Below are 25,963 nucleotides of genomic sequence, written 5' to 3' on the forward strand. Positions count from 1 at the left end.
CCCTAACCCTATTAGATAGCACTATTTCGCACTATGCAATGCTAGGGCTTTATCTGCCCTGTAATCCCTAGGGCTAATTCCCGGGACCGCAAAGGTACCAAGTATAGGGAAACATGAACTACCATATTCCACCATCGAGATGGACAAACCGTCGAGATGGACACTTTGCCAAGATAACGCGACTACCAATTCCAACACGACATGACTAGATCACACAACGCAGAATCTATCCAAGAAGAAGATCGAATAATTCTTGCCCTTCAAGCAATTGAACAGGGAACAATTTATGGCCTCCGGAATGCGGTGCGCACCTTCAATGTCAAGTTATCGACCCTCTGTAACCGATACGCTGGGATTGCATCATGACATGATTGTGAGCCAAACCGAAAGAGCCTTACACGTGCTGAAGAGGAGACGATTATATACTATATCCTTGACCTAGATCTCAGAGGATTTAGCCCTACGCTTATGGAGGTGGGCAATATAGCAAATAAACTACTGAGGACACGGGATAAAGACCCAGTCAGCACCAACTGGCCTACTCGATTCAGCAGGGCTAAGGACCATCAGAGGGCAAAGCAAGAAGATCCAGTTGTAATAGAGGACTGGTTCCGGCTAGCAGCCAACACAAAGGCAAAGTATGGCATCCAGGACGATGACATGTACAACTTCGACGAAACTGGCTTCCAGATGGGCATCAGCACGGCTCACAAAGTAGTTACTGGCTCTGAGAGACGGCATCGACCATCAGCTACTCAACCAGGCGATCGCGAGTGGGTTACTGTGATCTAAGGTATCGGCACGCTGGGGTACATGATTCCACCCTTCATTATATACAAAGGCAAGAACCACCTTTCTGGCTGGTATCAAGAGATAGATATACCTCAGGATTGGCTTTTTGGGGTCTCAGATAATGGATGGACAACAAATGAGCTCGGCCTTGCGTGGTTGAAGCACTTTGACAAGCATACAAAAGACCGGGTTATAGATGCCTATCGGCTCCTCATTATCGATGGCCACGAGAGCCACCAGTCACAGGATTTCAACGACTACTACGAGGAACACAAGATCATTACTATATGTATGCCCTCGCATTCATCCCATATCCTACAGCCTTTAGATGTGGGCTGTTTCTCACCTCTGAAGCAGAGATATGGTCATATGATTCTGGGCTTGGCATGTAATGATATCCTCCACGTCGACAAAATGACCTTCCTGCCTGCCTTCCGAGAGGCATTCAATGCATCAATCATAGAGGAGAATATCAGAGGAAGCTTCTAAGGTGCTGGCCTGGTTCCATTTGATCCACAGATGGTGCTATCGAACCTTACTGCTCCGATACGTATGCCAACACCATCTACCACTAACAACAACCCCTGGGAAGCTAAAACACCAAGCAATACTCTGGAATTTGGATCGCAATCGAAGCTTATTAGTACTAAGCTTAGTAGTTCACCATCATCTCTTAAGGATAGCATCAATCAGCTTGTCAAAGGTGCCCACAAGATGGCGCATCAGGTTGAGCTGATGCGCGATCGGATTACCAGCCTTGAAAAGATAGTAGAGGAGGCAACAAAGCGGAAATCACGTAAGAGGAAGCGTATCCAGCAAGGGAGAACACTAACCTATAAGGCTGGATCACAGCTGGTGCCTGCAGAGAATGATACTATGGAGCACAGTGCTCGGAGGAGTAGTGGTAAAGTGAGGGCTAATACGGTGCAGCCAGCTCGACGGCGCTGTGGTACCTGCGGTGGGACTGGGCATAACGCGCGAACATGTCAAATAGTTGAAGATAGTACTATAAAGTCAAGCAGCAGCGACGACAGTACTGTTGAGGATAGTACTGTTAAGGAATAGGTATTCTAGATGTTGGTGTTCATGATGTCTTGGCAAAGTGTCCATCTCGATGGTTTGTCCATCTCGATGGTGGAATACGTTAGTCGTAGACGGTTTAATTGCCAAGAATAAGGGGCTCGTTAGCATTGCGTTTTCACACGCCTGCTGCTTAGCTTAAGCAACAAGGCATGATCTAGACGTTGCGATACCGCAAAACACCAAAGACTGTACACAGTAGTATGAACTACCTGACACGCATCAAGAGCTTCTTACGGGCTAGCCGCGGCAACGGCACAGAACCACCTCCACTTCGACCTCATGTGCGGCCCGGGTTGTCATTCCGGCCTTCCTTCGCAGACCTTCACGTCGCGCGTGCAATGCTGCAAACAAAGCTGCCTACCGAACTCGTGCTGCATATTCTCGAATTTGCGCAATACTGGCCATGTCAGGTGTTTACTATGGAGCGCGAATGCCAAGTTTATGCTAGCTCGTGGTCATCCTTTGGGAAGATATGTTTCGACGTTGAAGTGCTTCCAGAAAGTGGTTTAAGAAGCTTTCGTGAAGAGAACGTCAAGGTAAAAGCTGTAGAGTTTCACATCACCTCATATGAGCATGGATGGACGCAAGGTGAGTCTCGCTCGAGATCAGGCCTAACGTGCCAGGTCTGGGAATGTGAGTGATTGTGAATTGGCTGAGTGTGGCACGGATAGGTCCTTATAGCACTTCCTCGTGGCTGGAGGTCTCGATTCTGCGTAAAGAGAACCCTCGAGCTCAGTCCCTTCCTGATCAGAGCACCGTGTCCCGACCATTGATTTCCAACTCCCAGCCTTTGCAGGAGCTCTTTCAAGACCCTCAGGACGATGGGCATGGATGGATAGTGGTCGAGCGGCCCGCTTTGGCAGCTCACTATCCGCAAGCTGACGAAGACGCACGCGCTTGGTATCTGCAGGGCAACAAAGTAGCCGATCGGAGACCACGCACGCACACAGTGCTTTGGAGTGTTTTTAGCGATGAATGCAAGGGCAACGAAGGCGCAGGAAGCGGGCAGGGGTTTCTCGACGAGTTAAGGGCTGGTGACAGACTTGTAGTCTGGGCTAGGGCCAAGGTGAGTTCCTTCTCTGCGCTGAAAATGTGGCTTCGCCTCTTTCTTAAGCCGTCGTATTCTAACTATTTGTAGTGGGCCGGATGGACATGCTATGTTTCGGAATTGGAGATTACAATAAGCTATGGGGTTTGATGCTGGATTTATGTTGTAACGACTGTCTACGTACCGCTAGCTAAGATCGTAGTGTACTGCTCGTAACCTTAAAGTGGTGGGAGGGTCGTTGACATTTAAAAGATGCGTTATATGAAGTCAGTGTTCGTGGAGGACGACATTACGGCACAACAGCTTTGTGCAAAGGAAAACACGTTTGGGCAATGGGCCGATCGAGCGCCTGTTCGCTGTCAGCATTCGGCACCCCCAAGCGACTACATTGGACCTATCTCACCGCGAGCTGAACAGTAAATATTGGATCATCGTCCGAAGATTTCTTTGCCGCAAGGTTCAGAGATCCACCGACATTTGTGCTGATCCTGACGCCGCCTTCTGCATTTTCAACGCCCTCAGGCAGAGCTGCGGCTGGACAGGCGCCTTGTGGAGCTGCAATAGATCAGCATACATTCTATCTGTTTTAACTAATCAGGGCTCACAGGCAATTGTCTCCAGTTTCGCGTTTATGTTTGGTAATTTCATGTTCAGTCCAATGGCGAAACCTCTGCCCAAGACCTCCGCTTGCAATTCGATCGCCGGCTTGAGAAACACCGCGACGCCTCCGGAAATGGACGCATCGACTCTGACGTCCGCAAAGTCGATGTGAGGTTCCCATCCAGAGAACTTGTTCTGCTCTGGATTGAGAAGGTCAACCTCCAGTATCGCCGCATCTTCGAGGACCGCTGTTGCGCCGCTCTGAACCCCAGCGCTCAGTGTGATAGCTGATAGTTCCGCTCCGGCGCTCACTGACAGGAAGGGACCAAGATCGAGGATGCCCGGGACTTTGATTCCGCTGAGAGGGATTTCGACAATCTTGAACTCTCTGGTAAGCGCGTCTGTCAGTTCCCCACTACCCGACAGCTTGATTTGAGCTGTCGCAGAAACCGCTTTTGGCCTATTTTTATGCTGGCATCTGTGGGAATGAACAGCCTCTGTGAGACCTTAAACTCCATCTCGAATGAGCCTGTTGAACTGCAGTTCGCACATGTCAACCTCGCCTGCAGTCCCTGGGCACCTATGGCGAAGCTAAATGGGAACGCATGCGTGAAGTCAATAGAAGCCGTCTTCCCAATATCGCGAACCCGCATTGAATCAAACACCGAAGTTTCCGCGAGGTGGCGGACAGTGAGGTCGTAGCTGTGGGCGAATCCGGACCATGTCGTACGCGCCACGGCTAGTTTCGCTTCGTTGGCTCCTTCATCATAAGTAACGGTTGAGACGATGTATGGTATGCGACGGGTATTATTTCCGCAGTCACCTACGCCAGCGATCATGACGAAACTGTTGTTTTCGGCTCCATTGACCCAGTCCCAAACTCGCTGGGCATGTGCGAATGTGCTGTCGTCTGAAAACGTCATGGAAATCAGATCTGCACTGCAATGGACACTCGTAAGCATTCCATCAAAGGCCTCCATTGACAGAAGGTTCTCATTTTCCCCTTGCATGTATATCGTAAGGTTTGCGACAGCATTACTTGCATCTTCGCGGATATCAGTTGGCGAACATTGATGCTAATTATGTTTACACTTACCAGGACTTCCCCAAATGAAACTCTCCTGCGTCTTGAGGTCTAATCCACCTATATCTTGCCGTTTGCGATTCTTTCCAAAGCCATCCTGACGAAGTGGCACTAACTCGGCAGCGAGGATGGTATTCAGAGGTATCGATGCGGCCAGCAGAATCAACGACTTGAATGGTAGCATCTTGCCCGCCTGCTACTTGTGGCCTTTTGGAATACGCTTGTGACTGCCTGTGAGATTGCATACATCTTCACGAGCATAGAATACTCGCAACAACATATATGTATAGTCGGACAAAAAGATATCAGTCCTACCTCGTACCAAGGAGTATCGTCAAGTTAGCCATTCCCTACATTCTTTCACGGAGTGTATCATATTCTCAAACGTGCGCCTTCAGGAGACGGACCCAAACTACTTGTACAATAGGACTCTTCGCCATAGCCATCGATCACACACTCGTTTCCGGTCGCCTTGGCGGTGTAGCATAACCCCGTAAGATACGAGCTCCTCAAACATGGACGATTTCATATACCCCTAAGCAGATATGGGGGCCAGTGTAGCCGCCCCTTGTAATCTTATTTCACCCGGGAAAGACTGGAAGAAATAGGGCATTACAGCAATTTCAAGTCTTCCAATCTTCTCAGATATATCAGGTGTAGGTAAATATATCTATTCCTGACATTGCTACCCAACTGGGAAATAGACTCCCTGTCACGGGCATTCTAATCAATCGATAAATGGTAGCGGCAATCTGGGTCTATTGGTTCCCAGAGTCCCTCACTCCTCTAACTGCTGAGCGAATATGTTGCAGTGTCCATGTCATGTCTTGTCCATTGGGGAGTGGCACAGCAGGCTTGGCGAGGCACATCACCACGCAACAGAATACCCTAGGGTAGGAGGTGGTGAGCTGCGGGTGTGCGCGCCTCCGCGACTCCATCGTTTTCCATCACCTTGGGCTTATTACCTTGAGACGGCTTTCTCTTAGAGTCAGGCTGTCTGCAAATGGTTTATTTGACCATGTCTAGTGCTTTCTAATATCCTCGTCACTTTTTCGACTGGGGCAGGTCCTCCGGGGGAGGCTGGGAAGATATACCATCACGAAAGAAATCCAGGACACCGTCTGGTTCGCAAAGTTAGTTTTCAAAACCACAGCTCTTGGAGCAGGATGTATGACTTACTCCGGGATAGAAACCAGCTTGAGGAAACTGTAGTCATCAAGAGCGTCAAGGGGCATCCTCGTGTGGAGAATGAACGAAATGTCCTCAAACGCTTCCAGCATCGAACTCCTTACCTACGGCCATTTATCGATGAGATTCAAGAACTTTCTTATCCTCCAACCGTCGTCTTGAAGTATCTTGATGACCACCTATTAAATGCGTCCGTTAAAAAGGCCTTGACTCGAAAGGAGGTCAAGTATGTCTCGAGACGGGTGCTTGAAGCGTTGGCACTACTGCATGAAGACGACTATGTGCACACAGGTAAATACTCAAACGAAGTCCTTCCTTATTACTTACTAAATTGAAGCTTTAAGATGTCAAACTAGACAATATATTCGTGAACTATGGAAGAGGTGATATACGGTTTTCAGACGTCCAGCTTGGCGATCTCGGAGGCGCGTTCCCTTCTAATTCTAATTACGCTAAAGAAGGTACTCCAGTTGGAGCACCTATGTGGTCTAGTCCAGAGGTGATCATGGAGACGCCTTGGAACACAGCGACCGACATCTGGTCGTTTGGTACAGTGGTGCGTTCAAGCCATAGCACAAGAATGAGTTGAAGGCTTACCCAACTCCCAGCTCATAAGCCTCCTCTACGGTGGAGACTTTAACCTATTCCGGCCCCGCACTGTCCCGTATGGCCACGAAGAGTACGGATTAGAGGTCCTCAAGCGGCAGTTCCAATATTTTGGCCCATTCCCTGCAAAATACGAAGACATTACGAAGCCAGAAACCATTACAGCTATTCTCTACCTCATGCACGAGATACCACAATCCCAGACAACGCCATTCTATAGGACGACGGAAAGGGAGGTCTGTAAAAAGGACAAGGAATTTACCTGTAAAATCATGAAGATGGACTGGAGGGATAGGCCGACGGCGAAGGATCTGTTGGTGGACGAGTGGTTTAACGAGGATCGAGAAGAGTAGTGGAAAGACTGGAATGAGCCGCAATCCACTGCCAAACTATTACACTGGCAATAGATGCCCTTGGAATAGCTAGCATTCCGACCCTATTGTTGGTGTTTCCGTCACCCTCTACTCCCACTGTTCTGAAGAATCCGCTTCTCCGTCGCTGTGCTGCTAGCAGTCAGGGCCGTCGCAAAGGGCCGCATAGGATTTGAGGATCCTGCTCTTATCTATGGGACCAATCGACCCTGCGTTTAATTTATGCAAAGCAGGTACGAGTTGATGACCCGTGCCTTGTGGTCCTGTCTCAGTCGGAATTGGCTTTCTCATTCGGAATGTCTATAATATTTACCGGTCGCGCATGCAACACTGTAGCCGTGAGGTTGGTTTGCTATGGAGAACCTTCTTCGACGGCCACGGTCGGTGGTGATTGTCGTCATGAACTGGTTATACGGTGCGAGGCAGGCGTATATTCACCGACCTCTCAACCCTTCTATGTTGCTTACTTGTGTTAGATAGGTTTCAAAGGCTGGGTAAGACGATGCGGTCCTGGTGTAGCCATCGCTTTTCGGTCGTTGCCCCAAGGCCAATTTGTGCCTGGCTTCGGCAGAGAAAGCAGACTGGAAATCCTTCAACGGTCAGGTCTTTTCCGCACAGGGACAAGACATGACACCAGGTCTAGTGCAGTTCGCCCGCAGATCGAAGTCGTGTACAAGCTACAAGGAGAGGAGAAGCAACTATTCTTCCAGCAACCACAACACGGGTTGGTCAAATGCCCCCGAAATGATGCAGCCTCGTTCTGGCTTCGCTCTCAACAAAAGTACTAATTTGCAATCGTGCAGATCAGCAGGGAAGTCAATGCCTCAGCCGCAGAATTGCATACCTTGAAGCTTAAGGCCCGGTAAGCCGAGTTGATGAGATATCAATTACTTGGGCGAAATGGGCGTTGATTCAGTTATACATGAGAGCGCGATCGACAGCAACATTGCGCAATGGAACAAAGGATGTAAGTTTTCATGTTGTATTGCTTGCTAAATGTAGTAGAGATCGACTGTCGGTGCAATCAATATATACACAGGACACCACATTCGTGTTGCTGCCCAATCCCCGGTCCGCCGAGCGTATATAGTAGGACGCGCAGCTCATGGATGCATAAGTCTACGCGGGCTATATGAAGCTGGCGTACTTATCAACGGTACCCCGATCCGGATATGGATACCCCTTTGAATAGATGGATTAAGAAGGGTCCCTCCCGATTCAGCCCTCCACTTGTGAATTTCTGCCCACAGACCTCTCAACCTTCAACGCGAATTCCAACAGAGTACAAGATTTCGAGCCGTCACCATGCTACTACACCAGGCACTCGGCGTTGTGCTCGCCGCAATTGCTATGAACGCCATAGCAGCGCCGATGGGTTCCAAACACAACCTCTACCTCGCAACCTGCTCAAAGCAAACCATTATCCCGGACTGCCCTCTCATTATTCTCTGTCCCCGCCAACGAGCCGCAACGTACACCGCCGTCGCATACTACGCAAACGGTCCCATTGAATCCAACCGCAACAAGAACCCCACTCAGATTGCGACGGTCAGCAATCCAGCCGCGCCATGGGAAGGCACCCAACGGGTCGCGAAGCTGGGGCGAGCAGGCGACTTTGCTAGTAATATCGATGCGGGTGCGCGTAACTTGGCAAAGAGTGCGATTGCTGGGGAGGCGAAGTTGGGTACGGAAGAGTTTGTCTGTTTCAAGGATGGAGAGAGCGCGTTTACTGTACGGGACGAACTGGATATTCCAGAATATAGCTGCAAGGCGGATTACTGGTGTGCCTCGATCCAGGTTTAGCTCTTCTCAACGACAGGTTTGAAAAGTTCAATCCAGTCCCTCAACGATGTCGAGGGACGAACACGTTGATCACGCTGGTAGCCTTCGAATGATTGGGAGACTAGGATGATGGACAGATGTAAAGATGTAATGCGAGACATCAACCAATGTGAAAAAAGCGCCCTCATATGCAAAGGTTACTTGGGATTGCTGCACGTAAACATGAAGCATGCCTGAATTCTTGTTAACTCTGCCGGCGTCTGCACATAACCGCCTAGGGACTTTGGGCTGAGTGAAGTTAATCATCCATCGCCCACATTACGTTGCAGCATGTTGCAAGGAAGAGCGGAAATGCTAATGCCCATTAAGGGGCCCCGGGCTCATGCTCATCCATGATATCCCTTCGAAGATTGCGAATGGTGGATGTCGCTGGGGCTGACTCGATGAGGTCTGGTGACTGCATCGACCATACGTCTAGTAGCTGGTTTCGACGATAGAAACGAACAGAATGCGCTGTTCGATAATAATGCGTATGGCAGGTATAACAACTACTTGTAGTCCAAGATGTGAGACGTTTGTGCGGAAGAAGGGAAAAGCTCCCTGGCCACATGTCAATCTATAAACGGAGACGGAGGCGCAACATAGTTTCGCCGGAACTGCATCTCATGCCTCAAAAGTCCACCGTAACGTCCCGCAGTGGGCTATTTCAGCCTCCCACGCCATAACAAACAACTGCGGGGCTGCGACCACAGCAAGCTCCGTCACTTGCAGCAACAACGCTCCTCTACACCAAACGTTTTACTGTGAAGAAACAGAATGTTTAAAAAAGAGTTCGTGCTCCTCAACCTCATCGCAAGGGAGAGGAATACCCACTCACACCTGTCGCAGCATAACACCTGGCGCGAAAAGCAAAGTGAAATCCTCGGCTCAACGCGCCATCCGTGCCAAAGTCCTGGAGCAATATCCCCTCCTCGAGCCATATATCGATGATATCCTACCTAAAAAGGACCAGCTCGACCTGGTGAAGCTGTACGCAAACCCCTTCCCAACCAATCCTCGCCCGCATTGTCGTCCCATTGGACTACGCAAAGCTAACATCCCATACCACACTTCCCAGGCCAGACCGCGTGTCGCTCTACACTCTCGGCTCCACTCCTCTCTTCTTTCAACACATGGACGATCCTCTCCTCCCCCATCTCGCCCTTGTACACAAGTATCCAGATTGCTTCCACCGCCTACGCATAGACCGCGGTGCAATCCGATTCGTCCTCTCAGGCGCAACCCTCATGGCTCCAGGCCTGACTTCCCCAGGCGGCCGTCTACCAAACGATCCTGAAGATGAGGAGGGAAGATATGGAAAGGAAGAGCTGGCACCAGGGGAGGTTGTGGTGATCGAGGCCGAGGGTAAGGAGAACGCATGCATGGTTGGGGTGTTGAAGATGGGGACCGAGGAAATGAAAAAGGCAAAGAAAGGACAGGCTTGTGAGGCGGGACATTATCTTGGGGATGGCCTCTGGGGATTGAGCTTGGGCTAGATACGAGGGACGAAGGGGTTAGCACGCTTATGGTGTATGGTGATGCATGGGAACTGATATGCTATGCGGAACCTCCTAGGAGTGCACCGCGCTGAGCTTGCTGGAATAGCCGACGCAGCAGGGGCCCGGACTCTTGAAGGGAATACCGTCGGGTGCTCGACCGAAGACCTCGTCCACTGTGATCGTGGGACCTGGTGGTATCATTACTATCTGATGATGAAAAAATCTATCCAGGCAAGGCTGTCATGCCCTAAGTGTCAGAAATTGGATAGTTATGCTCCTCGACCGGCGCCACCAGCTCCGCCCATGCCGCCCATGAAGTTGCGCGCCCTGTATCGGATTAGCTGATAGTGTTGAAGGGGTCAGCGGAAATAACTCACGCCTCGCGAATGCTGGGGTCGTTCATGAGCTCGGCGAAGTTTGGGGCTCCGCCGCCTCCACGGCCAGCGCCTCCAAATGAATTGGCCAACTCTGCTATCCTTGGATTGCTCATGAGGTTGCTCAGCATATCGGGATTCTGCATGAGATTCTGCGCCATTTGCCTCATCATCGGATTGTTCATCATCTGTGCGAGATCCGGCATGCCACCACTGCCGCCAGCGCCTCCGCCGAGCATGCTGGCTAAGCTGCTCAGATCGGGCATCCCGCCAGCACCTCCTGCCCCTTCGCGAGGGGACTCGGAAGCCGCTGCGTTCCCACTCTCCTCTTCATACTTTCTTTTCGCCGTCTCGTATCCCTTACGCATCACTTCGGAACCACCTCCTTCAGCCTCCATGCCGGACTTGTATGCTTCCATCGCTCCCTTAGCGTCTCCAAGCACGAACTTGGCCAGTCCCAGGCGTGACCAGGCCTTGCTATAGTTGGGGTCCGCGGCAACCGCCATCTCTGCATCGTTCTTCGCCTCCTCATGTTTCCCTTGTCCAGAGTACGCTGCTGCGCGGTTCGATAGGTAAATAGGGTTCAGTGGTACAATGTCCAGCGCCTTGGTGTAGTAGTCTATTGCGGCAGCATAATCCTTCCTCTTCATGGCCTCGTTGCCCAGGCCTTTCAGCCTCTCCGCTTCCGTCTTGTCGCCGGCATTCGCTCTAGGTGTCTGTGGTGTGGCGGAAGGCGCTTCAGATGCAGAGCTTGAGCCCTGTGTTGAGGACGTGCTCTTCCCTTTTATCTTCTCGTAGACGTTGTAGATTGCCACCAGGTTCTGGCCGCCCAACGCATCCTTCATCGCGGCTTGATCGGCAGGGTCAACCTTGAAGGCTTCGGCGATGCAGTTCTGGGCAACTTCCAGCTGTTCTGCATCTTCGGCTTCGATGGAGCCGTCGGTCTGTGCGGTTTGGAGGAAGTCGATAATGGCAAGCGCAAGGCGCTGTTTGGATTCGGGCGGGGACTGGGAACCGTCGTCAAGATCAAACCAGAATATGCATGATAGTTCGCCGACTCACCATCGGAAGGGTTACGGGGAGAGAGTTGTAGGATAAAACCGACGATCCTGTCTACTTGTAGGGGGGTTTGAAAGGTTGGAGGAGTTCGAGAACGTCTAACTGTGTACGGGGAGGGGTTGCGGGAAGGGTGAGGTGCGGTCCGTGCACGCCTGAAATTCCCAGAGCGAACTCCGTATTCAATAGACTAGACGTCGCCCATGAGGAGCCGCAAGAATAACAGATCATCGCAAGAGGTAAGTGATGTGGTATATTTCCCCTCTAACAAAAAAGGCGCAAATCGCCAGAATCTACAATGGTACTATACAGGGAACGCCCCATGGGCTCCATGTCCTTACGGTACGCGCTACTCTTACAACAACATTGCCATCCACATGCAGCTGAGACGCAGAAAGTGCACAGTAACGGCCGTATCCTCAATCATCTTTAAGACCTTCCCAGAGATTTCTGGTCTTCTCCTCCTTCTTGGGCCAAAGAGACTCCCACCACCCTGGCGTGCTCTCGCGGGCGATTTGTCTTGCGCGCTCCTCGGCCTCCATTTCGAGCACAAACTTCCTCATCCGCTCCGCTATGCGCTCGTCAAGGACCATTTCGTCTAGCCACACTCGTTCTCTGCCATCGTCATCTTTGCGTTCCCGGACGGATTTATGCCACTCCGGCTCCTCAAACTCCAAAAGCCTCTGTTGTTCCCATTGCCCCTCGCCATTCCCGTCAGCGACATTGGACGAGTCCCCCTGCTGCTCAGATGTTCGCTCGGCAGGCGCCTCAAAAGGCCGATACGCGGCAAGAACCGCAGCGGCTGTCTGTCGTCCCGCGTCCTCCGCAACGTGGCGTCGGTTCAAGAACCTGTACATGCGAATCGGGAAATTGAGGAACCCTAAAAGATGCGGCAGGGGTAGCACAGCGGTAGGTCCGAGGGCTTGCGGGCAATTGGGAGAGAGGATCGACTCAGCATAGTCCACTGTGCTATTGTAAGGCGGAGGTTGCTTCTTCCCCTTAGACTTCTTCTCCTCTTCGGCTTTGGGTTGCTTCTCTTCCTGCGGTTTTTCCGGCTCGGGACTTGATGTCGGCGAGGCGTCGTCTGTAGGCGACTTAGGAACGGTCGACGATGGATCCGCCGCATTTTCACTCGGGGAACCGGTCAGCGGCAGTGCTGCAGATGAGCTGGAGTCTGTGCCGTTCGCAGCAACAATGCTACTTTCTTCAGGCCGGGATGGCGCCTCCAGGGGGCCCAGCCAACCCTCATGTAGTCCCCTCACGTATTCCTTCCATGTATGCCTCCCAATTACAATATCCCCCGGTATCCCATCCCACTCTTTGACTCCGGCCCTAGCCCTTGCTTCCTCCAAAATGTCCTCCACTCCCTCCTCCACAGGCTCCGAACTTTTCTCTCCACGTTTCTTCCTCAGTTTCCGTATTCTCTCTGCCAGGGCCGCCCTGACATCGCCTTCTCTCCTTCCTTCTATTGCATCCCAATCCAGAGCAGCTGAGACCAGGATAGGTTTGACATATTCGTTGAAATGTTCGCGCGCGGGAATCAGTCCGTCCGCGGGAGGGGCGGAGATGTATACGGTAAGCCTGCGTGGTAGCTGGTGGGTATCGATAGGCTCCGCAGCGATATGCTCCACCAGTTTCGCCCATTTCCTTTGTATGTGCTTCTTTTGCCGTCGGTCGTACATGACAGCCGCTGTCCATGACCCCGTTACTGTAAGGAATATCATCCAATTGCGCGAAGGAAGTCTTAGGCGGAAATTTGGGAGTCCCATCATCCTCCAGACTGGATTTGGAGGTTTCGGGAGTTTCCCGCCTGCGGCGGCACTCCCCTCTTCCGCCATGTCGCAGGTTGAGTTGGTGATCCTGTTCGCATCCTCTGTGTACTTGGTTGGGGAGAATTTCTCGGCAACGGATAAACCTCTGTCCGTGATCGGACTTCGAACCTTGTTCCAGATATGAGTGATTGCCTCCAATGACTACGTATTTGCTAAAAGTAGGCTTTGTGCAGTAAGATGATCGTAGTTTCATCCATTGACAACCCTGGGAAGACACATTGTCAGACTTCACATGGTTCAATCTCTCTAGATGCTCGTATATGAGCGAGGCCTTGGACCTACTGTCTCGATATTTTGAAGTCTATTGATTTCCTAGTGTGTACCATCACTAAGACCATTGAAATCGACGGCAGGAGGATATACTGTACGTTTGCTTTGGGTGACACTTGGTACATACTTCTTGTACTGATGACAATGTCGGCTTACGTAAGGCTCCGCGGCTGTTCTCTGCTCCGACTTGGAGCTTTCAGACCATCACCGCCAAAACAGCTAAACGTCCAGCGTGCACTCCTGCAATGGCGTCTCGCACACGGCTTGCAGCATCGGCTGCGTCCAGTATAATACGATCCTCAAATCCCCGGACACCCGTTAACCTAGCACCGCTGGGAGCCGCTCTAAGTAGCACGCCGATCCGCAGCTTCACTCAGTCACATACCTGGCTCAACCCTAGCTCCCAACCGCCGAACGTTTTCTCGTCCATCGGACAGTTCAATTCGCAAAGTGCGCCTCCCTCATACTTCCAATCGCCGAAGCGCCTTCCTGCAAATACCATCATCAGATTTGTTCCGCAACAGACGGCATGGATTGTTGAGCGCATGGGACGCTTCAACCGGATACTGGAGCCTGGTCTAGCCATCTTGATACCATTCATTGACCGTATTGCGTATGTGAAGAGCTTGAAGGAGGCCGCAATTGAAATCCCTAGCCAGAGCGCTATCACAGCCGACAATGTTACCCTGGAGCTTGATGGTGTTCTCTACACGCGGGTGTTTGATGCATACAAGGCGAGGTGGGTACCATCAGATTATGGCTTTCCCAAGGGCGTCAAGGCAACCTACTGACATTGCTTCGCAGCTATGGTGTGGAAGACGCTGATTACGCTATTTCGCAGCTTGCCCAAACCACTATGCGATCAGAAATCGGCCAGCTGTCCCTTGATCATGTATTGAAGGAGCGCGCGAACCTCAACGCGAATATCACCGCTGCGATCAATGAGGCAGCACAGGACTGGGGTGTCACATGCCTCCGTTATGAGATCCGTGACATCCACGCTCCGGAGCCTGTGGTGGAGGCCATGCATCGCCAGGTCACAGCGGAACGATCGAAGCGTGCTGAGATTCTCGAATCCGAAGGCCAGCGCCAATCGGCCATCAATATTGCGGAGGGTAAGAAGCAGTCGGTGATCCTTGCCTCTGAGGCATTGAAGGCGGAGCAGATCAACATGGCAAGCGGAGAGGCTGAAGCGATCCTGTTGAAGGCGCAGGCTACCGCAGCCGGTATTGACGCCGTGGCTCGCGCGATTGCACAGGGCAAGGAGTCTGCGCAGGGCGCCATATCCCTTTCCGTTGCGGAGAAATACGTCGACGCTTTTGCCAAGTTGGCAAAGGAGGGTACCAGCGTTGTTGTGCCCGGAAACGTTGGGGATATTGGTGGCATGATTGCGAGCGCCATGGCGGTATACGGGAAAGTCAACGAGGCTCAAGCAAAAGGTCTTGCGGCGAAGATGGTTGGCGGCACAGACACTGCTGCCAGCAGAAAGATAGCCGACCTTGAGAGGAGTCTGGAAGAGATAGAGGGTAATACCTCGGGCGTGCAGAATGCCATCAACAAAGCGATGGATCAAAGATTGAGCAAGAAGTAAGGGGTATTGGTTAAGGGAAGGGTCAGGATCTCAGCCTTGGATTTTTGTACCAAGGTCGGAGAATGAAGCACTGGAGGGGCCTTGTCACAGTATTTGTATCAATAATGCTCGGGTCCGTTGGTTCTCAACGAAAGGCAGCGAGCGAATGTTATACCGCAGGTTATGCGTCCTAATGGATAGCGAAAACTTTCACAGTTGTCACTCTTCCCCAGGTCTTGTAAGAAATTATTGCAGCGACACGTTATTACTTGATCTGTATCGCTCTCAGAGCGCGTCCTGCTTGATATTGTCTTCGTCAGGGAGATACAATGCACACATTGATCACTGCATAATCACTCGCGGAATTACCTCCGATATCAGCTCTGCAACCTGGCTTCCCTCCTCCCAGACAAAGTCATGGGACCCACTCAAGTTTCGACATTCCACAAGTCCCCGTTGCGATTGTGAGTAATTCTCCTCCACAGCGGTCCAACCACTGCTTTTCAGCGAACGGAGCATGGCCTCGTCCTGCTCCTTTTCCACCAGCTCGTCGTACGGCGAATGCGCAAGCATTACGGAAGTTAAGCCCATAGAATGCAAGAACACTGGCGGGTGGTAAGAAGGAGACGCATCCTCCCACGCCGACTTCTCTTTCCCAAACGCACCCTGAATGATATCCTTGTATATTGCTGCGAATTCCGGACTCGAACTGGGCTGTTGATGATTCTCCAGAAGCAGAGGTATATTGTAGATCCCTGCCAATAATATCAAAGCTGATGGATGAGCGAGTGCGGTGGTTGTGCTGCCCTCGTCTTTTGGTGGCAATCCGACGCCAGCGATAAGCTGTAAAAGCAAGGTAGCTCCGCACGAATGTCCTACTCCTATCCATTTAAAACCTTTTCCTCCTCTGTTGCTCTGACCTACACCGTACTCGCGCCGTAACCAGGCCAACGCTTCCTTCACATCTCGCACGTGGTCTGGATGCTTTGCGTTTCGCTCCTCGTCGTCCTTGCTGCTGGGATCGGTGGGGTGAGTAGGGTAAGGAGAGAGTCGGTAATTGATGGAAGCGATTGCTGCAATTTTGTTCAGGGACGGAACTCTGTTGGTGAAGTGGGCGAGAGTGGGTTCAATGCACTGTGCTGTCTGGAGGGGATCGCGCCAGGCACCGCCATGAATATAGCTGTGGCTCTCAGGTTAGCAAGAACTCGGTTTTCATCTTCTATCACAAAAATGCCTAACTTACATGACCCATACCGTGTTGGCCGGATCGGATTCTTCAAGTGGACGCGGGAAGTATAGGGACAGTGTCCGTAGGCGCGAGGGGGGTGATGTGTAGGGGATGGCGAGGCGTATAATAGGGAAGGCAGCGGAACTCGCCATCCTACGTGAGCGATCCCTTCTTGCGCTGGTTAATACATGTACATGAAGTGAACGGCCCCATGGCCTCTTCCTTGAAACATACCTATCGATGGTTCTGTCAGAAACCTAGAAACCGCGGAGCGGGGCCGCAAAGCGGGGTGAGTGATCCAACAAATGCCCGAAATAAATGTATTCACATATTGGCTTGAAAAGACGGGTAAGGCAGGAGCTAGAACGGGAATCGAGTATTGGAAACCGTGTAAGTCAAGGGCAAAGCACTTTTCAAGATGTTCATAATATATCATTTCATCACGCACGCATGAGGTGAGGCATGGTTACAATTTCGACGGTTTTATTAGCTATCCATTAGCCTACAATCGATTGACTGCAGTGCCACTACCTCCCATCAAAAAGCGGACGACAACCATGTTATCCTGACTGCCATCTGTGGCTCCCCCGCAGACGTCCCAAACCCAACAGCAATCATTACCAAATTACGACCCAGTCCCGTTGAATATGCGCCTATGCTCCGACATTCTCAATACTCCGATAAGAGGGTGTCTTTCTTTCTTCTTTTAGGAAGTAGCCATTCTGTATGCAGATATACAGTGGCGATGCAAGAAAAGGAATTGCTGCGAGACTCTTACAAGAGGGCAGCAGCAAGGAAGGCACCGAGACCCGCAACGGATCCAGCAACAGCATGCATCGTTGCCGCCGCGCCGGTGCTGGTCGAAGTCCCACTTTTCGTAGGAGATCCAGAGGCCGTCTCATTAGGAGACTCGGTCGAATCGGCACCGGTGGGGCGACTTGTTCCGCTGGCGGTGTTGCCGCCCACGCCCACAGTGCTCAGAACCAGAGTGGTGCTGTTGTTGGCCGAGACAATGATGGTCTGCGTCGAATTGGGCCCTGCGGTGCCCTGGATGGGGAGCGTGTAGATGCCCGAGCCAACAGCGGGAATGCTCGCGGCCTGGCCCACGCTGGTAGCGAGGGGAGGCTGCGAGGTTTCGGCGGGACCAACGGTAGGCTGAGATGTCTGAAGTGCAGGTTGGCCGGTTACGACGCCCAGTGAGTTGGTCTGGGTGAGGAAAGACGTCTGGGGGAAGTCAACTTGGGGAGAGCTGCTCTAGAGATCGGTTAGAATCGGAACCACTACTCAGAGGTTGATGCTGAAGAAGAACTCACGTCTTGGGCGACGACGGCGGCGGCAAAGGCCGGGAGAAGGAACGTAGCGCGCATTCTGATGTCTTTGAAGTAAATGGCGGAACGCAAAGAGGTGTATACTCTGTAGCGACAGACGATGGGAGTCTTGGGCAGCGATGGACTTTGATCTGAGAAGTGGGAGTTGAATGGACGGGAGAGCAGCAGGGCAGTCTGCCCTTTTCTACCTGGGACCCCGATTCAATTACTTGGTTCAACCCTGGAAGCTCTCACAATAACAAACAACATCGACACTCGGAAACCGCCCTGATTCTTGTGTCACCAGCAACCAATTATAGCAACATCGGCCAACCACTTCCTACTGGATGCGCCACATTATTGAGTGGCTCTTTGTTCGCCACTCCGAAGCCTAAACCCGGAACAGGTATTCTACTAGTAGTATACTCCGTACCGTAAACGTTGTGAATCCCCGTCGCATAAGCTCACCATGTATGCCTAACGTCAAAGTTGGGGATTCAGATTCCAGAGATGAGATTCAAGCCTTTTCCGAAGCGCGGCGGTTTTATACCGTGTCCCTGTTTCAAAAGCCAGAACCATTGCGCAGGAATCTGAGGCGTTGTACTGTGGTACTGTGTACCAATGTGTTACACAGCACTGTGTATTTTGGTACGACTCGTAAGAGGTCTCCCCGGGAACGGCTGGCGGGTGCCGATCGTAAATCGCGATGACGCATTAAATACGTAAGCATTCTCCAAGCATATCCCAAGTATTTTGGTTCGACGAATCATCGTAACACACCATCGTCTCCGTTCCACACGGTTCCATCATCTTCTCCTGTTCAGCACCTGACGACATTATTTACTGTGAGAAGAGAATACTCACACCCGACCTCGTCGACAGGTGTACTCCGTAGCGCTGTGAGTAGTTGTTATTTGTCTTGTTTTCACTCAGGAGTAACCCCCACATTCGCAGCGGGACCAAGAGGTTCTGGAAACAAATACGGAGCAGATCGCCTCTGGGTGCAGCCGCGAATTTATTAAACGTCCTCTTACTGATATCTCATTACTATTAAGGCCACCGCAGCCTCACATGGACAATAGCAAGAATTCATTACTTTTCACCTGGGCTTCTTGGTATTGAAGCACTTTGGTAGATAAATATTGCTATGACACACTTATGCCCATCTTCCCAATCTTAGGCCACTCACGTCGCCCCACGAATCTGATATAGCTTCACCTCAGACGGAGTTGTTGCTCGCCAGGAGGCGTTCTTCTTGCTTCAATTTCTCTTCTTGCTTCTTGCGGATGCCGGAGTTGGTGTTTGTCCCGTCCCTTCTCTCCCTTCAAGACCGAGCAAACATCCAAATTGAGGCCTGTTGGCACTCCTCAACCTGGATTAAAACAAAGCCGGTCCCCATACTGCGCGCGCAACGTGCCTTGTTGCGCGAATATCAGCGATGGGTCACGGTCGAAGTTATAGGGTGGGCGCGAAACAGTGCGGGAAATGAGCATGAAGGCAAAATAGTTGCTTTAGACTTGTATTTGGGTCATGCGTCTTGGGTCTCGTAGCTCCGGCATCTAAATCACTGCTTTTATAAGATACGGTGACATATTCTGTCCCGTCGTCAAGTTTGGCTTTTCACCCCGAGCATCCCACCGTGACAGTGGACAGCAGTGCCACGATGTCCTGTCTAATCGCTGTCTTCTCAGGTCATTCGACGTACTGTTGTCGCTCCCGCTGGATGGCATCAACTGTCACGCTCGTCGCCATTACCTTTGGAGGTTGGGATGTAGGAATTACCTTCTCAATGGTTGCATAGAGCCACTCGTACCACTCCTGTTTCTCATCTCGGAAATACCGCTTCACGTCTATCTCTAGTCCCAAATAAAACGCCACTATGCGGTACCGAATCCCACGTCTCTCGAAGTGCTCCTGAACGGGTGCGAATGCCTCTAAGAGCGCCCCGAGCCTCAGCAACCGGAACTTGTTGATCGGTGTAATAAGCGTGACCGTGACATCAAGCCCCAAACATGGTTCAAGAAGACGCAGGGCCTGAAGATCCCACCGACACCGCTCTAACTTGCTCTTCGTGAGGCGTTGAACATCCCATTGAATGCGAAAGCTGCGGAGGAATCTGATCGGTGTGACGCCCACGCCAAAAAGATCGATTGCTAGAAACTGCCTGATGTTATCTCTGTCGTCCTCTCCGTCAACGTAGGCCTCGGCTTGGTACTTGAACATCTTCCTGTAGGCAGCTTCTGCGAGCTCGGTTGCAATCTGCCTTCCAACATAGCGGGGTTTCATGAATGTGGGCATGCTATGTTGTATCACTGGATCCCAAAGGAGTCCGCGCGCCTCAGAAAGGCAGTCAATGAAATATTCGATCATGTCTTCATGCAACAACTCATCATAGACCATCTGGCGGATATCTGGGGGGAGTTTTCGGATGAAGCCATCCAGGAATGGCCGATCAGATGCCGAATCATAGCGGAGACAAATAACAGAGCTACCCTTCGGTCAACGTCATGTGGAGAACTAGGGGAAAGTGGTCTTATACTTGTCCACTGTCCGGATCCCTCCCCAGACAACGTCGAACCAACTATTTACGACTTCGATCATAGCTGATGCCAGGTTATTGGTATGCTTTTGCAGTGGCTCAGAAATATCCACCTACCCCAGAATACTACTAGTAGTTCTCACGGCTTCCATATGGCGCGATATTGGGAGATGAAGGCATAAATCAGACTTGAGGGGGCCTACTGGGACAGAGATCTAGGACAGAGGTCTGGGATGTGTAGCGGGGGCGGGGCTTGGTTACCCGTTCATCACTGCGTTTATTAGCCAATCACTGCCGCATATACACAGTACAGGTACATGTACACGGTTCGGGTTTGTCAGCTAGGAATAACCACTTCAACAACGCTCCCAACGAATCATCTCGCAATATGGGTGAGACACAATATCAGTGACTGCCTTTACGGAGAGGCATATATGGTAAGCTAGATGCTTGTTTTTGCAAATTACGAACCGGAAACCTTGCACTCTTGTACCAGTGTTTTGACTTTCACATACCATGCCATGAGAGGCTTAAGCAAATACGTCCGTCGCGAAACGTTCATTCCTCTGTTTCTCGAGCCACTCCCGAGCTGTCTCGTCACTGATATGCCGGCCTTGCTCTTCACTTCTCTCCTTTATGATCTTCAGACAGCAATCTTGGACCCCTTTCCCAACCTCCCGACTACCACAAACAAACACCTTCGCGCCTGCCTCGAACAGTTCAACCACCTCCTTGCGATCGTGGTACACCCTTTCTTGAACATAGCAGCAATCGTTTGCCAGTTCTGGGGAACGAGAGTATGCATAACGTACGGAGACTGCGCCGAGGTCTTCCCAACGCTCCATCTCGTCCGCATAAAGGGCATCGCTGGTCGGCGAGTGGCAGCCGTAGAAGAGAATAGCCGGGGCCAATTTCCGACCAGCAGCCAACTGTGCCGCGCGTTCTTGGATGAAACCCCGAAACGGAGCAATGCCAGTCCCGGCAGCGATCATAATGACTGGAACATTCTTGCCGTCCTTGGGCAGGTGGAAAGCCTGATGTGACTGACGTACGGCCACGTGTACCTTGTCACCAGGATCCAGACTGGACAGGTAGTTCGAAGCGACGCCAACAAATTGCCCATGGCCACTTAGGGCAGGTTGGTCAAGGACGGAGTAGGTCAGGGTAACATTGTTGAGATTCCATAAGGGAGAAGAAGAAATTGAGTATTGGCGAACCCGCATGGGAGGAAGCATTTCCAGGAAAGCCCCAAGTGGAAGCTGCACGGAAGGGAATCTTTCGAGAAGATCCAACACTGACACCCTCTTCGCCGTGATTTCGGCCGCAAAGTCAACATCCGAGAGACGCTCCAGTTCTTCCCTCGTCTCCGAGTCCGGTGTTGTTTCCAGCAAGGCCAATACATTGCGCTTGCTGGCTGGCTGTGCAAGCTCGACATAGGCTCCAAGCACGTCTGTCGCAGAAACCGGCGTTCCCACAGGTAGCACCGTGGGACGAGCAGACGTTATGGTCAACATGCTGTCCCATGCAAGTCCATAGTGCCTCATAGCCCGACCAATGTTCTCCTTCGGATTCAAAGGCAGAATGGCGAGGTAATCACCTGCAGAATAAGTCATGTCTGAGGGTAGACTTATTTCAATGTGTCGCTTTTCTCCGATGCGATCCGCAGCAGAGGCCTTGCATAAGATCTGTACGTCTTCAACTTCTGCCTCTCTCACATCTTGACGTAACATAGAGGGCCGTGGTGCGGAGACCTCCACTTTAACACCAGACTCTTGCCTTTCATCACCCGCATCAGTGGTACCGTATTGTTGTTTCATTGCTGGCCAAAACACCTGGTCTTCCCATGTCTCAAAATCGGTAAAGATGTCACCTGATGCAGCATCAGCGGTCCCAATTGGAGCGATCCTCGTCCCACCACGCTTCTCCATGACTTCATTGAGGTGTTTGGGAATACGATGAAACGTCTTGGCCCAGTCTCGATGCCCGCAGCCAAAGACAGCATAGGCCACTTTCGACAGCTCGGATTCCTTAAGGCCGTCGACCCATTTGACAAAATGTCCGGCATTATCTGCTGGCTGGCCCTCGTAGGACGCCGTGATTATAACCACAGGTTTGTCAATTGGCAAGTTGTCCCTTGCCGAGTCGAGCGTATCAATGCCCTCGGCAAGAAATCCGTGGTTTGAGGCGTTTGCTCCTAATCTGTTGGCCAATGCTTCGCAAGTGCCAGTGTTGGAGCCATAGAGAATGAGCATAGCCTTTCCTCTAGGCTTTGCCGATGGCATGGGTGGCGTAGATTGTGAGTCGGCCGTCTTGGTTGCCACACGATCGCCAACGGAGGATGTTGCCAGGACCTTTTCCAAACTCGTCGGTGTGATATGGTGGCGTAAATGGGCCCGCATGCGGAAGCCTTTGGGTTTGATGGTAAGGGTTTGTTTAATCTGAAGCTTGTATGAGGGGTCCTCCATGGAGAAGTTGAAGTTTTGGAGAAGCAGCGCGGTAACCATGAGCGCTTCCTGCCATGCAAAGGGCCTGCCAATGCAAGCACGCATTCCGTTGCCAAACGGTTTCCAGCAATTCGGATATTGTTCATTGAGACGCTTGAAGTTTTCATCCAACATCCGTTCTGGGCGGAAAGCTTCGTTGTCTTCACCGTAAACCGTTGGATCACGATGGATGTTGTGGAGGAGAGCAACGATAGGAACACCCTGTTATATCTCAGTGATAAGGCGCCAAGTCAAAGAGAGATCAGACCTTTTTGACCTGATACTTGCCGCCCAAGGTAGTATCCTCTTTTGCCTGTAGTCCGATTAAAGGTGCTGTTGGTGTTAACCGGAGTGTCTCCCTCAGAACCTACTTTAAATCAGACTAGTAAACGTAGTATGCTTTCGTCAGCCTTACCGCTGCAAGATACGGTAGTTTTGAGAGGTGATCAACATTGATTGGATCTTTCCCAATGACGTTGTCAACCTCCTGCTGGGCCTTGTCGTATGCGTCGGGATTCTTGAGGAGATAGTAGAATGCAAAAGACAAAAGCCCCGAAGTAGTCTCATGACCAGCAATGAGAAACGTAATCATGTTGCTGATGATACTCTCTTCAGACATCTTCTCGCCGGTTTGTGGATCAACTCCATGGAGCATTGCATTAAGTCTGTGACCGATCAGCGAATGGCATCACATAATGGGTTTCTCTCACATGTCTTTCTTGTCCGTTGGATTTTGTTTCCTCGTGTCGATCACCTCTTGGCTTGTTTTCCGAAGCAGGGCAATATCTTCCCAGTACTTCTGCGTCTCCTGCCGATAAAACAGAGACTGTACTAGAGCATTGCGCCTCGCCCTATCCCCTGAAGTCTTGAGGAATTCCGCCATGGCCGCGATAAATGGGTGCAATGACTCGTAGTAATATGAATTGAACCTGTAATCCATCGCACAAAGTGCAATTGTATCTAGAGTTAACCGCGTGAAATCATCAGTTACTTGAATGACTGCGTTTGGACCGTGTCGAGCCCTATAGATATGAGTGTCTGTCTACATCAGAGTGGGTCTTACCGTACCATTTCATGACAAGTTGGGACGCAATATCCTATGTCAGTCAGCCAAACGTTCCCTACTATAGCTTCGGGAGGACCCAAATTAACGCAAATCAAGATCATGGAGGCAGCGGAAGGTCCGCGAAAGGCATATCTGCTCGCGCTCTACGGCATCCTGGGGCACGTACACGCATTTCATCAAACATATTCCGAATGCTCAACGGGCCAAGCGCAGGCAGCAGTACCCGATGGGCAATTCCTATACACTTGAGCGAGATTATTGTCAATGAACAGACGCCGCGTACCCCAGTTCTTCTCTTCGGGGCCATACGCCGTAAACAGCCCATCTGTTCGACGTCAGAAGTCGAGAAAGCTGAATAGGGCAATGGCATACCGTGTGTGCCATTGCGCACCTCTTCCAGAGCGCTGGACACAACCTTAGCGAACCGTTCTTCATCGCAGACCTCGTTCATCAGGGCTTGATTCGCGATGACAATCCGAGGCGATGTCCCGAGCTGGAATTTCCATATGGGCCCTGTTGCGAGTTAGAACATGTCTCACATCGTATACAAGTGTACGGGTTCAACGTATACAAACCATAGGTTTCGGTCAAGTTGATCATGGACTGAAGAGGATTCTCGGGGTCAATATCGGACAAGTTTCCAATCAATGGCAGTCCAGGAGGACCAGGAATGGGTTCGGACTCCATGTCGAGAGCGACACCGAATGGCGTTTTGTTTAGGGCGATGCCTTCGAGTGCAAAACCTCTTTGCCGCACTCTCCGCGTTGAAGCTCCCCTAAGAGAGTTGAATGGCGTCCGGAGGGAAAGCTTACGGAGATGTTCACGGTATGTATCGTGTGGCAGTGGTTTGCTTTGGAAGAAGTTGAATATTCTGAGCTACGTCAGCAGGTCCGGGATTGGTCCATGGTCAAACGCTGGTACTTCTCGCCATTCGATCTTCACATGTACCGAGATATACCGAGATCACATCAACCCTTTTGGCACCCTTTGAACCCCTTCGAAACAGGAGGTGCCGAGTGCCAGCCCTGGACATGCACCGACTTTATGATCACGATCGCAAACAATGCATAACGGGCTCCACTTTATGCCTCCATTACCAGAACCGCGTGTATCATTTCCCGCAAATGGTATCAGATAGCCCTTCAACCAACATTACGTGCGAAACATCTACAATGCAAACAACATTCCAATTACCGCACCCAACCCTGTAAATATGCCAGGGACTTCGTGTCTACCGGCTTCCGCTTGCATATTCTCAAAAGGACTTCCATTACTATTCGATGTTCGCTGTGCTGCTTTTGAGGTGAGGGTGGTAGACGTCGCTTGAGCCTCCGTCTGTGTCGGTCCGGCGCTGGTAATGCGCACGGTCGGGCGAGCCGTAGCCGAAGCCACGGATTCAACAGTCGTCTTCTTCTCCAGTGTAGAGGTGGTGGTCTTGCCATAGCTTATGGTTTCTCGTCCTATCACCACCGGCACTATGATCTGAAGAGTCTGTCCTTCCTCATTCGTTGTTGTCGCAGTAAATGTTGATGTAACGGTCGCCGTCAGGTCATAATCCCGTCCTTTTGTCGTTCTTGGCCGGTCGTGATCGCCTTTGTGTGTGCTGGAGGCTTTTGGTGCAGACGTGACCGTCGCCGTAGTCGCCGCATATGCACTGCTCATGATATCATCGGGGATCTCGTTTCCAACAAAGTGACAGTATCCTTCAAGGGGCAAAAGGAGTGACAGGCGAAGCGCGAAGTCATTCGCGTCGCATTTCGTAGCGACACATGAGACAGCCGGGGGAAGGAAATCATCAATCTGGCTAGCATCGCATATGCCTGCGGAAGATATCAGCGACTCCCCTTTCCGATGGAGGGTTCGAGCACCTACATTCACTCGACGCGCACCCGCCACCATTGCCCTTCAGACAGTGTCTCCAACAGTCGGGGAAGTCCTTCACCCAATCCCAGTGTGCAGAGACCCCAATCGCCAATAGCCAGAAGAGGATCGAGGAAGCAACCGCGGAATGCATCGTCAGAGACTGACGTGCTGTTCTCGACCTCGCCCGTGGGTAAGCGACATCTGTGGAGGAGAGGGCAGACCCGTCGTGTTATGTACTGAGGACGGCGATGGAGCTGAGATGAGCCGATCCTCCGCTTGTTGC

At 51.4% G+C, this 25,963-nt stretch overlaps 14 protein-coding genes across 14 annotated transcripts; 5 read left to right on the forward strand and 9 right to left on the reverse strand.

Annotated features, from left to right (window-relative positions):
• The first annotated feature begins 1,957 nt into the window (after positions 1-1,957).
• On the forward strand, positions 1,958-3,195 carry EI97DRAFT_203714 (uncharacterized protein). The gene is made up of 3 exons (XM_033793710.1): positions 1,958-2,463; positions 2,547-2,941; positions 3,014-3,195. The coding sequence occupies exons 1-3, from the start codon at positions 2,076-2,078 to the stop codon at positions 3,071-3,073; spliced, it is 843 nt and encodes a 280-aa protein (XP_033650077.1). The 5' UTR covers positions 1,958-2,075; the 3' UTR covers positions 3,074-3,195.
• Positions 3,196-3,212: 17 nt separating this feature from the next.
• EI97DRAFT_445620 (uncharacterized protein) lies at positions 3,213-4,791 on the reverse strand (the record flags this gene model as incomplete). The annotated part of the gene is made up of 5 exons (XM_033799977.1): positions 3,213-3,272; positions 3,327-3,478; positions 3,529-3,901; positions 3,943-4,568; positions 4,620-4,791. 5 exons carry the CDS (start codon positions 4,789-4,791, stop codon positions 3,213-3,215), a joined length of 1,383 nt encoding a protein of 460 aa, XP_033650078.1.
• Positions 4,792-5,410: 619 nt separating this feature from the next.
• On the forward strand, positions 5,411-6,967 carry EI97DRAFT_496517 (STE/STE20 protein kinase; the record flags this gene model as incomplete). Its single annotated transcript, XM_033802480.1, has 5 exons — positions 5,411-5,500; positions 5,634-5,740; positions 5,797-6,086; positions 6,140-6,351; positions 6,404-6,967. The coding sequence occupies 5 exons, from the start codon at positions 5,411-5,413 to the stop codon at positions 6,752-6,754; spliced, it is 1,050 nt and encodes a 349-aa protein (XP_033650079.1). The 3' UTR covers positions 6,755-6,967.
• Positions 6,968-7,939: 972 nt separating this feature from the next.
• On the forward strand, positions 7,940-8,670 carry EI97DRAFT_436784 (uncharacterized protein). The gene has a single exon (XM_033799203.1). It carries the CDS (start codon positions 8,078-8,080, stop codon positions 8,573-8,575), a length of 498 nt encoding a protein of 165 aa, XP_033650080.1. The 5' UTR covers positions 7,940-8,077; the 3' UTR covers positions 8,576-8,670.
• A 626-nt stretch (positions 8,671-9,296) lies between these two features.
• On the forward strand, positions 9,297-10,392 carry EI97DRAFT_425992 (uncharacterized protein). The gene is made up of 3 exons (XM_033797174.1): positions 9,297-9,384; positions 9,443-9,583; positions 9,672-10,392. The coding sequence occupies exons 1-3, from the start codon at positions 9,371-9,373 to the stop codon at positions 10,087-10,089; spliced, it is 573 nt and encodes a 190-aa protein (XP_033650081.1). The 5' UTR covers positions 9,297-9,370; the 3' UTR covers positions 10,090-10,392.
• Positions 10,362-11,116, reverse strand: EI97DRAFT_452909 (TPR-like protein; the record flags this gene model as incomplete). Its single annotated transcript, XM_033800428.1, has 2 exons — positions 10,362-10,419; positions 10,470-11,116. The coding sequence occupies 2 exons, from the start codon at positions 11,114-11,116 to the stop codon at positions 10,362-10,364; spliced, it is 705 nt and encodes a 234-aa protein (XP_033650082.1).
• Positions 11,117-11,732: 616 nt separating this feature from the next.
• EI97DRAFT_470263 (uncharacterized protein) lies at positions 11,733-13,719 on the reverse strand. Its single transcript, XM_033801755.1, has one exon. The coding sequence runs from the start codon at positions 13,358-13,360 to the stop codon at positions 11,942-11,944; it is 1,419 nt and encodes a 472-aa protein (XP_033650083.1). The 5' UTR covers positions 13,361-13,719; the 3' UTR covers positions 11,733-11,941.
• On the forward strand, positions 13,512-15,503 carry EI97DRAFT_436789 (uncharacterized protein). Its single transcript, XM_033799204.1, has 3 exons — positions 13,512-13,718; positions 13,786-14,363; positions 14,429-15,503. The coding sequence occupies exons 2-3, from the start codon at positions 13,870-13,872 to the stop codon at positions 15,213-15,215; spliced, it is 1,281 nt and encodes a 426-aa protein (XP_033650084.1). The 5' UTR covers positions 13,512-13,718; positions 13,786-13,869; the 3' UTR covers positions 15,216-15,503.
• Positions 15,485-16,633, reverse strand: EI97DRAFT_426003 (alpha/beta-hydrolase). Its single transcript, XM_033797175.1, has 2 exons — positions 16,438-16,633; positions 15,485-16,374 (listed from the first exon to the last, which is right to left on the reverse strand). The coding sequence occupies exons 1-2, from the start codon at positions 16,572-16,574 to the stop codon at positions 15,537-15,539; spliced, it is 975 nt and encodes a 324-aa protein (XP_033650085.1). The 5' UTR covers positions 16,575-16,633; the 3' UTR covers positions 15,485-15,536.
• A 427-nt stretch (positions 16,634-17,060) lies between these two features.
• EI97DRAFT_470266 (uncharacterized protein) lies at positions 17,061-17,863 on the reverse strand. Its single transcript, XM_033801756.1, has 2 exons — positions 17,736-17,863; positions 17,061-17,676 (listed from the first exon to the last, which is right to left on the reverse strand). Exons 1-2 carry the CDS (start codon positions 17,787-17,789, stop codon positions 17,197-17,199), a joined length of 534 nt encoding a protein of 177 aa, XP_033650086.1. The 5' UTR covers positions 17,790-17,863; the 3' UTR covers positions 17,061-17,196.
• A 1,368-nt stretch (positions 17,864-19,231) lies between these two features.
• EI97DRAFT_436791 (uncharacterized protein) lies at positions 19,232-20,482 on the reverse strand. Its single transcript, XM_033799205.1, has 3 exons — positions 20,386-20,482; positions 20,269-20,332; positions 19,232-20,217 (listed from the first exon to the last, which is right to left on the reverse strand). The coding sequence occupies exon 3, from the start codon at positions 20,025-20,027 to the stop codon at positions 19,422-19,424; it is 606 nt and encodes a 201-aa protein (XP_033650087.1). The 5' UTR covers positions 20,028-20,217; positions 20,269-20,332; positions 20,386-20,482; the 3' UTR covers positions 19,232-19,421.
• Positions 20,483-20,633: 151 nt separating this feature from the next.
• EI97DRAFT_405933 (bifunctional P-450/NADPH-P450 reductase) lies at positions 20,634-24,129 on the reverse strand. Its single transcript, XM_033796577.1, has 5 exons — positions 23,820-24,129; positions 23,462-23,773; positions 23,167-23,416; positions 23,020-23,118; positions 20,634-22,973 (listed from the first exon to the last, which is right to left on the reverse strand). Exons 1-5 carry the CDS (start codon positions 23,825-23,827, stop codon positions 20,799-20,801), a joined length of 2,844 nt encoding a protein of 947 aa, XP_033650088.1. The 5' UTR covers positions 23,828-24,129; the 3' UTR covers positions 20,634-20,798.
• Positions 23,741-24,499, reverse strand: EI97DRAFT_436797 (uncharacterized protein). The gene is made up of 3 exons (XM_033799206.1): positions 24,190-24,499; positions 23,984-24,142; positions 23,741-23,848 (listed from the first exon to the last, which is right to left on the reverse strand). The coding sequence occupies exons 1-2, from the start codon at positions 24,266-24,268 to the stop codon at positions 23,994-23,996; spliced, it is 228 nt and encodes a 75-aa protein (XP_033650089.1). The 5' UTR covers positions 24,269-24,499; the 3' UTR covers positions 23,741-23,848; positions 23,984-23,993.
• Positions 24,500-24,769: 270 nt separating this feature from the next.
• EI97DRAFT_203879 (uncharacterized protein) lies at positions 24,770-25,939 on the reverse strand. The gene is made up of 2 exons (XM_033793711.1): positions 25,690-25,939; positions 24,770-25,637 (listed from the first exon to the last, which is right to left on the reverse strand). The coding sequence occupies exons 1-2, from the start codon at positions 25,829-25,831 to the stop codon at positions 24,985-24,987; spliced, it is 795 nt and encodes a 264-aa protein (XP_033650090.1). The 5' UTR covers positions 25,832-25,939; the 3' UTR covers positions 24,770-24,984.
• Positions 25,940-25,963: the final 24 nt, after the last annotated feature.

Source organism: Westerdykella ornata, assembly GCF_010094085.1.
Source record: "Westerdykella ornata strain CBS 379.55 unplaced genomic scaffold EI97scaffold_36, whole genome shotgun sequence".
NCBI lineage: Eukaryota > Fungi > Ascomycota > Dothideomycetes > Pleosporales > Sporormiaceae > Westerdykella > Westerdykella ornata.